This window comes from Papaver somniferum, chromosome 10, assembly GCF_003573695.1.
Source record: "Papaver somniferum cultivar HN1 chromosome 10, ASM357369v1, whole genome shotgun sequence".
Classification (NCBI taxonomy): Eukaryota; Viridiplantae; Streptophyta; class Magnoliopsida; order Ranunculales; family Papaveraceae; genus Papaver; species Papaver somniferum.
In genome coordinates this window covers 165,705,304-165,715,555 of record NC_039367.1, presented here as the reverse complement: position 1 = coordinate 165,715,555, position 10,252 = coordinate 165,705,304, and the positions used below count along the sequence as shown (strand labels likewise).

Below are 10,252 nucleotides of genomic sequence, written 5' to 3'. Positions count from 1 at the left end.
CAAATTACATAAATCCCAAGCCGTTTCTTACTAAAGTTCCTCTCCCTCCGTCCCCAAAGCCTAAATTTTATTATCAAACAGGAGATTTTATTTAACATTTGGTGATCTTTTAATCATAGACGACTCACAAAACGGTAAATCAATATCTTTCAAGGGTCTAAATATACCCCATATATAGCAACCAATATATAATTTGGGGGCCCTAGGCCATCGCCTAGCTGGCCTATAGCCAGCGACGGCCCTGTACAAAAGGTAAATTATTACAGAATCAGCAGGGACAAGCGAATGAAAACTGGATTCCTCAGCAACCACTTGACGTGCTATGATTAAAAAAAAATAATTGACAGTCACAGTACTTCAACATCATAAAGACGTAGACAAATGAAAATGAACCAGAAACCAAATCCATTAAATAGGCATATACAAACGATAAAATTTGCCAATATTATTCGGTGCCTGAACAAGCATAACAGAAACACACAGAGCAGGAAAATCTAGCAATGTCTAATAGTGAGCATCACATGCATTGAGCCATTAGTTCCTTGAACCCACCCAAACGGATTTTAGCAATTCACTCTGACGAGAAATAACAAATTCATGTGTGACGACAACAAAAAATAAAATTCTAATTCGGGCATCTCATTTAACCAACAATTATATAGTAACACACACAAAGCCCAGTGTAACACAAGTGTAATACACCGGAGTCCTGGCTCTAACCATCACTCACAACCAATTCGATAGATAAAGCTCTACTCCATCACTAAAAAGAACCCTAAGATAGCCTGAGCTTTCATATAAACCCCTAACAATTAACTCCAACCAAAGATTACAGCTAACGAATCATGATAATGTAAAAAGGTTTCAACTTCATCCAAATACTAACCAAAACCCCGAATTAAACTAAAAGAAGATAATAAATGATACCTTTGGAGCAACAAAAGTAACAGCTTTAACAACGAGACCTCTTTGAAGAACTAATACTAATCCACCAAATGAAAGAAATGACCTAATATCTGAATCAGTTACTTGTACTTGTCGCCATTACAACTACAAAAACAAATAAAGAAACACAATTCTCTTATTAGTTTTAGCTCAAACTCAATACCTAACCACAACGAAAATGGAAACACAAAGAGAGAGAATGAGCATGTATACCTGTACTGTTGTTGGTTGACATAAATTGAAACATATGGGAGGTATTTTAATATCTCTTTTGGTTAATTCCGTAAGAGATATTGGTGTTGTTCCTTTTCCAATTTTTCGCAATCCCTTATCGTTAATTCTGTGAGAGACGAAGTACATAATTGTAGATCTGGTATAGATGTCAAATTACCGCAACGTTTGATCTCTACTTTCTTGAGGCAAGGGAAGGATTTAGCAGGTGGCGGAGGTGCCAACCATTCTTCTAGATTCTCCAGCCCCTCGATGCTCAACTCAGCCAAGGAAGGGAATAATGTTCTTCTAGTAGCTATTGCAAAACCTTTGTTTTCTTCTTCTTCTTCTTGTTGCTGATAATAAAACTCCATACCTAAACACTTGACTGAATGCATTCCATTTAACTTAAGAATCTGAAGATAAGGGAGTTGACCCAGCCCCACTAAGTTTGTACAAAACTTGCAGTAGGAAAACGTTAATTCCACTAGATCAGGAAGACAAGAAGATGATCCCATCCACTTTGGAGTCTGTAAACCAGGAAAACCAACGATATGCAATTCCTCCAAATTAGGGTGAGGTTGGAGACCTTCCAGCACCATAGCAGAATTATTAATAACCACTTCTTCTTCTTCTTCTTCGAAATTCATCCATTGTAGTTTCAGATGCTGAATGATTAGCTTGTCTTTTAACTTTGCCTTCTCTGCCTCAATTTTACCACCTCTCACATTCTCTAGAAGTTCAATGGATAACCTCCGAAGGGAGTTTAGATTTTCTAATTCTTGGATAGAAGAACTTGAATGATAACTGCAGGTACCGATGGAGAGATCATATTCTTTCCTCACCATGTAAGGCTCTAATACTTCGAGGCGAGTTAGATTTTCAATACCTCTAGGCATTATTAGATTATCCCTCTTTCCATAGTACTCCAGATGTCTCAATTCCACCCAATTCTTAATGTCATTGGGAAATTTACAGTAACATCCAAAGTTCACAAACTCTAACTTACAGATGTTGCTAGTCAAAGACTGAGGCAATTCTATTACTGAAGAAAATTCCAACTTAAGTGACCTTAGTTGCGTCAAATCTCCAAAGTTACGAGGTAGTGTTTTTATGTTCGACGAGTCGAAGTTGAACTTTGTTAAATCATGGAGGAGACAAATTGAATCGGGTAACTCTGAGATACCTGTACATGAAATATCAAGGAATGATAGATTTTTGAGCTCCCCAATATTTATGGGTAAGGAACTAATATGACTGCACTCACGGATATCTAAAGTCTGCAAATGGGTGAGCGCCGTGATAGAATCGGGTAGAAGCTTGATGTCTGAGGAAGATAAATCTAGATGTCGCAAATTAATCAAAGAACCAATTCCTTCTTTGAGAAACTCTTGAACATTATGGGATCGAAAAAGATTGAGAGTTTGCAGATTGTAGAGTTGATGAATGGACTCAGCATGAACATCTTCAAGATTTGAACACTTGAGATCAAGGTACCTCATGTGTTTAAACTTGAAACTAGAAGATAGAGTTTTCAGACTTCCAGAACTACCAAGACGATGTATTACACGAAGACGCTTGTTACTCAGTGGACATGGAAAAACAAAAGCTTCTTCTTGGAAAAATATTGTCCTCAATTTTCTTGCATTTTTTAATACATCACAACCAATTTTGGGTATTCCTTCCATTGTTAACCGTACCCGACGAATTTGAGACACATCATTTTCCATTTCACTTGCACTCAGAGTGGTACCTTCATGACTGCCAATGACACTTAACGCAAGATCATGAACTAAATCATGCATTTTAAAGGTTTCAATGTCGCCTAAGTAGTAGTCCCTTTTTACATCTTGAAAGAAAGAGCTAGATAACAAACTGTAGAAGTAATCATTACCAATACTTTCGAGTGAGTTTTGATTTTCTCCATTAGATGGGTGAATAAATCCTTCAGCCATCCACAATCGAATTAACGTTTCTCTATGAAATACCCAATCTTTGGGAAATATACAACAATATAAGAAACACTTTTTCAAATGGGATGGTAAATGATTGTAACTCAATTTTAATATCAGAATAATCTTGTTTGGATTTTCTGGTGTATTGAAAACGTCGTCATCTCTGATCGCCAACCAATCAGATTCCTTTCTTTTCAAGCGCATTAGATTCCCGAGAAAATTACCTGCAAGTGGTAAACCAGCACATTTTCTTGATATCTCCTCTCCTATGTTTGACATAATTAGATTTTCGACTGCTCCCCCAGGAGAAAAGGCTCTATTCTTGATAATTAACCAGCATTCTTGTTGGGATAAGGTTGTTAGATTGTATGGTGGTATTGTACCCCTAACAATAGAAGCAACATTTTCTTTACGTGTAGTCACTAGTATTTTACTCCCTTTAGCACCCACGCTTAATACACTCCTAAGTTTTTCCCAGTCTTCAGCATTCTCGTTCCAGAGATCGTCTATCACCAGCAAGTATTTCTTCCCTTTAATCTTTTCATGAACTTTTCTTACTAGTACATCGACATTAGACATTTCACATTTCGTTCCAGTTAAGGACTCGAGAATATTTCTTAAAATTAGAATGACATCAAAATCGTCAGAAATACAGACCCACGCTCTTGGCATAAAGCTTCTCTCAACCGAGTTGTCTTTGTATACCAATTGAGCGAGGGTCGTTTTCCCAATCCCCCCCATACCCACTATTGACACGACTGAAACATTTTCATGTGGACTAGAGTTACCAGATGATGATGCCGAAGGAGGGTTCGTCATCAATAACATCTTTACTATGCGAGATTTATCATGTTTTCTTCCGACAATTTTAGAATCATCTACCAAGGATACTGTTATTCGGTCTAGTTGCTCAGTAAGATCATCAACGCTACATTCCAACTGAAACATAGCGTTGTCCTTAGCAATTCGATCTAATTCATGATTAATAGTTTCAATTCTTTCTGCTATTTCCAAACCAAATTTAACTTTAGATTGGACTGTTACCTTCTTCGTTTTTCCACGCATAGCTTGATAAGAAATTTCATCCAAAAGGTCATCAACGTCGTATGCAACGTCTTGGAGCCTTCTCAACCAGAGGAGCACGACTTTTTCTTTCACCTGCTTCTTTTCAGCATCAGATGTTACAGCTGCGATCATCTCCAGAGTATCCTTAAGCTTTCGTAGATCTTTATCTATTGCCCCAGCCTTTCCAATTTTTTTGGCAGCAACAGAGACCAATTTTTTCATGAACCCTGTGGCACCGGTAACAAAGATCTCTTCCAATGCCATAATATATAACAAATAGATGATTTGAAGAAAAGAAAAAATTTAATAGAATGGATGGAAGATGAGTAAGTGATTCCAGTTATGGATTAAACGGGATATATATGATCTTAAGTTTGTGTTCGGTGATGGTTGATTGTGAGTAAGTGATTCCAGTTATGGGAAATGAGCTATATATTGAAGATAAGAACTCAACGAGTTCACGAGGAAATTAAACAAACATATGCACAAAGTCAAATACAGGTAGCTGTACACATCCAAGTTGAACGGCACCAACTTGTACATGGGGGAGAACACCATTAATCAAGTGGCTAATAATCAATAGTCAATGTAATGCAATCGAGAAAACTACCGTTGGACTGACATACTGCTTAATCTAAATAAATTTTCACATAGCAATAATGGAGGTTTAGTCACATTATTAAATTTAATTGTCTTATTAGTATGTCGACTTTATGCAGTTAAACTTTGTTACCCAATCTCAACCTAGAAATCTTCAAATATTTCCCCTCCTTAAGAAAAGTGAAGTGGTTAACTGTACAATTAAGTCCATGTAATTATGCAAATAACCCAGTTGGCATACATCCTAATCTGTCAAGAGAGAAATCATTTGGAGTCTTCAATGCCGTTTACCTTCAAAGAGGTTGGTCTCATAGAATTGTATCATTGAAGGAATAGCAATTCATCGTACTACATGTTAGGGACCGCTGTGATATCTAGTGTGAAAACATTGGTAGGGTTTGAATTTCTCCAACCAGACCACATATTTATCATTTATCAACACTATGGTTGAAAGTAGTTTTCTCGGTCTGGTTTTGAACTGTACAGTATACAAGCTAAGACCTATTCAATTGTTCAACCGAATGCATTCACATACTGCAGTACAGAATTATGATGAACCAAAGAAGAAATTCCACCATTGACCTAAATTTATCACGTCCAGTGTGTCTAGTCCTACTCTTACTTCAATTCATTCACTATACACCAAATTTGACTAATTATTGATTTCTCTTCACAGTTGAGCTGTTGTAATATTAATACTATTCTGGTGGCCCCACCAAAATAATTTGTTACGCAACATTAATAAGCAATTTGTGTTTCTTAGGGTATTCTAAATTTTCTTTACTGAACCTAAACTACTACTAATTAGCTTAAAAACTCAAGGACCCGATTATAAGGTTGATTAAGGAATACTTACCAGTAATCCTAGATGATGTTGATTTGTTATTGTTAATTTAAGACAATCCTGTAAATTCACCGTTAAGTTCGTCATACTGCTGTCTGCATTTTCTGGTAGGTATGGCTAAATAGAGTGAGGGACAATTGATAATTTGTACTACCCAAGCGTGGCAATTACTAAAACCAAATATGTCAGATTGGACATGGTTGGGGCCGACTACCGAGCTCCATTTTAGATTTTTTTTTTTTCTCAATGACTGAAATAAGATTTCAAGGGGTATGAATTTTGGCTATTCTTAGGTCCTGCTCTATTCTGGATTGCTTAGCGTCGGCAAAATCAGCGAGTGTTTAAAGGCAAAGCCTCCTGCGTCTTTGAAGTAGAATATACTGTTTGAGCTAATTTGTACCATGTTTCTTCCCAATGTACTGCATTGGAAATATGAATGTTATTAGTGAAAACTACAGACAGACCCATTCTTCAGATTTTTTCCACTGTGAAACTCACGTCCAGAAATCTACATGCGCGCACCCATTTTCACGATGAAAATTCTTCCACACCCAGATTTTCTAAAATTATGTTATTCCTAGATTTCTTTTCTTTGTTCATAAAACGAGAGATAAAAAGGGGAACTACGAGATCAGAGATAATCATCTAAATATTTCTAGGGTATACATCGGCAAAATCTCGTCGTCTTTTTCTTCACTACAAATATTTAATCGGTGTTGGCTTCATTTAGCGTTTCGATTTCTATCTCAAATTGCAGAAAAATCAAATCTCTACCTTCTGTGGACGAATCTGAGATGTTTTCATTGAATTGAAAACTTTGATTTCTTCTCATAGAGCAATTTGAGATGATTATCTCTGATCTCGCAAGGTTATCACAGATAAGAAAAATGGTTGGGAAGCTACAGATAATGGTGATAGAAATCCCAAGTTAGGGCTGATTAAGGAGTTTGAACTTGGTGTTGTTTCAAGAAATAGGTGAAGCTGTTATCAGATTCATACGAAGAAGATTTAGGGCTTACTCGTGACCATTAATCGAACGAAAATTGGAGTTGATATTGATATGGGTTTGTTGTTGGATATTGCAGACAAGGAAGTTGCACTACAAGAAAACTTGGTTTAAACGACCAAAATCTTAGCAAGATCTCAAAATTTTGGTCGCTTTAATAGTTAAGCAACCATGTTTGCAATTACCAAAAACTTTGGCTGTTATTAACATGCTCCCATTAAATCATAGCTACTAATTAAATTTGTGGGTTGCTCCAGCATTTTTCCCAGTACTACATAGCGAGTGTAATAGTAGGTTAGTAGTTATTTACTTCAAGCTACCATGTATCAGCAATTCAAAATATGTTTGGCTGCTGAAAACCTGTCTCAGCAACCAAGGTATAGCGACCACCAATTCAGAAAAAGAAAGTGGATGATTCTAATAATGGGAAATGCAAGCGATCACCAATCTAGTGTTTGATGTTTGATATTGAGATGTTTAATTTTGATTTGTAGAAATTTTACGAGGTGGGTTTCCAATAGAAGTTCTATAGTAATTTTACGAGGTGGGTTTCCCATTCTTTCTCATTTTGCTAATCATTTTCATTCAATTGATTTATACACATTCATAGTATTCAATCCAAAATTTATATGTTCTACATATTTTCTACTATAATAATTCACTTGTTCATTCCCGTCCATTTCTAATACATTACTCGAAATTCTATCTAATTGAAAACCGAAGGTAATTACCGAATTTGTTCCAATCATTACCTAGCTCTTGGCTTTCTATTGGCCAGATAAATTTGAAAAATTGTATTCCTTGTTCGTTTTGTAATTAGCACAATTTTGTATGATCTTAAATACTATTTATATCCTAATTTCGTGATTAAAAAAATTTGGGACAGAGAAAAGAATGAATAGGAAAAATCTGATTCCTATGATTTAACATGAAATTGATATATGTGTTTTATCAAAACCTTGAAAATTTTAAAATTATATCATTAATTCCTTTTTTTCAAAAAATCGGTGGAACTTGGTCAATTCTCCCGATTTACTGTCAGTAGTTCCCATCCTCGGTGAACTACCGATGAACATTCAGTTAAAATAATGAATAACTGGATAAACCAATTTATGTAAGAGAAATTGACTAAGGTCGAGCGAATTGGATAACATTGATATATTAAGGGTGAAATACACAAAGGTCGATGGACATTCAGTTAAAATAATGGATAACTAGATAAACCAATCTATCTAAGAGAAACTGAATGAGGTCCAACAATATTGGGTAAGATTGATGGATAACAAGTTAAATTAAGTATGATAGTTTTTTATACCGAATTTGAAGTTCGGTAGTATGATAGTGTGTTATACCGAATTTGAAAAAAGGGGCGGTGGTATCAATGACAAAGCTGATTCAAGTAGTATGATAGTGTCTTATACCGAATTTGAAGTTCGAATGGACATTGAGCTTCATACTTAATGATTTCGATGATGTATCATGCTAAGTTTGAAGTCAGAACCCTCCTGAAGCTTCGTGGTTCATAGTTTGTATGCCATTATACCACATTTGAAGTACGAATCGACATTGAGATTCATATTTATCTATTTCAATGATGTATCCTTATAAGTTTGAAGTCATAACCCTCCTAGAGATTTTTGGTTCTTAGTTTCGTTGTCGTTATACCAAATTTGAAGTTCGAGTCGGCATAAAGCTTCATATTTATCGATTTTGATGATGTATCATGCTAAGTTTGAAGTCAGAACCCTCCTAAATCTTCGTGGTTCATAGTTTCTATGTCGTTATACCGAATTTGAAGTTCGAATCGATATTGAGCTTCATATTTATCGATAAATATGATGTATCATGCTAAGTTTGAAGCCAGAACCCTCCCGGACCATCGTGGTTCATACTTTCTATGCCGTTATACCAAATTTGAAGTTCAAATCGATACTGACCTTCATATTTATCGATAATGAATAGTATCAATTACTTCATGACCTATGTGACTAGTCGAAATTCAAACCGGAAACACACAGAGAAAGCACAAAAACACAAAGAGAAAGCACAAAGAAAAAAATAAAGAAAACACACTTTCCTTGATCCGTATGAGAAGCCCTAACTAAATCCCTACTGTCCAAAGATATCCTAATCCGTATGACCATCCTTCACTTTACTCTCTCAAATCCGCAGAGATCTAATCTAAATAAGTGAAAAACTCATTGTATTCTGTCTTCAACCCACCTCTTTTCTTCTTTCACAGCACCACCACCACCTCCATCCATGGCGAAAAACCTATTGCAAATCAAATCTTCGGTATACAGAGATTTAACTCACTTCTCCTCTTTGTAATCAACCGCAAAACCACTACTACAAGAAAACCCTTTCCTTCACATAACTTCCCTTTCCTCTTATTATCTCTCGAATCACATTTGAAGCTAGAAGTGACACATGAGCTCCATCTTTACGAGTTTCTATGATAAATCCTGCAAAAATTGGAGTTAAAAACCACTTCAGACACTGACAGTTCGTGGTTTGTATGCCGTTGAATCTTACCTATATATGAATATTTGGATTCATCGTTATTACGAAGTTTCCGACTTATAGTAGTCAACTCCCAGCCAGGTTTCGAGCTCGTAGCCACTTTCTTTCTTGAAGTCTCCAGGAAAGGGTTTGTTTAAGGTTTCAGAGAATATTCCATGAAATCTTACCTCTGAATGGTTGTATTTATCATTATTACGAAGTTTCCGACTTATAGTAGTCAACTCCCAGTCAGGTTTCGAGCTCGTTGCCACTTTCTTCTCGAAGTCGCCGAAGTGCCAGAAAAGGGTTTGTTTAAGGTTTCAGAGAATATTCAGATGGAATCTAACCTTTAAATGATCGGATTCATTGTTCTGACGAAGTTTTTGACTACAATACTCCACTCCAGGACATTTTGAGCTCAAAGGCACTTTATTTCTCGAAGTCGCCAGAAAAGGGTTTGTTTGAAGTTCGAATCGACAATGGGCTTCATATTTATTGATTTCGATGATGTATCATGCTAAGTTTGAAGCCAGAACCCTCTCGGAGATTTTTGGTTCATAGTTTGTATGCCGTTATACCATATTTGAAGTTCGAATCGACACCTAAGTTTCATATTTATCGATTTCGATGATGTATCATACTAAGTTTGAAATCTGAACCCATTCGGAATTATATGGTCCATATCTAGTAATCTTATAACCTGAGTCTACCAGTGTGAACTAAAGCTACTTCATGACCTGTACGACTTGTCGAAATTACTTCATGACCTAAGCGCCTAGTCGAAATACAAATCGGAAGCACCAAGAGAAAGCACAAAGAAAACACACTCTCCTTGATCTGTATGATAGTTTTAAATCAAAATAAGGTATAAACACATTTCAATTTAGAATTGACACATGAAATCCATCTTTACGAGTTTCTATGATATAGCCTGCTAAATTTGGAGTTAGAACCACTTCAATTTGATCGTATAAGAAATAAACACATAGAAATTGTGTGTTAAAATGGTTTTATGGTAATTATTTCTAATCCAACGAACCAAATTTATGGAAATAAAATCATTGCCAATCTAACGGTTGGTAGCTGTGTTTGGTTTAACTAAATTTCTCAATCCGTATGCACTTC

The 10,252-nt window shown here is 35.9% G+C and overlaps 1 protein-coding gene across 2 annotated transcripts; it reads right to left on the bottom strand.

Moving 5' to 3' along the window:
- Positions 1–597: 597 nt before the first annotated feature.
- Positions 598–4,574, bottom strand: LOC113317750 (putative disease resistance protein RGA3). 2 transcript variants are annotated; one of them, XM_026565891.1, is made up of 3 exons: positions 4,155–4,574; positions 1,159–4,049; positions 598–1,050 (listed from the first exon to the last, which is right to left on the bottom strand). In XM_026565891.1, exons 1-2 carry the CDS (start codon positions 4,437–4,439, stop codon positions 1,221–1,223), a joined length of 3,114 nt encoding a protein of 1,037 aa, XP_026421676.1. In that variant the 5' UTR covers positions 4,440–4,574; the 3' UTR covers positions 598–1,050; positions 1,159–1,220. The 2 variants fall into 2 exon arrangements, with proteins under 2 accessions (XP_026421676.1, XP_026421675.1); XM_026565890.1 differs by having other exon boundaries at positions 1,159–4,574.
- Between the last annotated feature and the right edge of the window lie 5,678 nt (positions 4,575–10,252).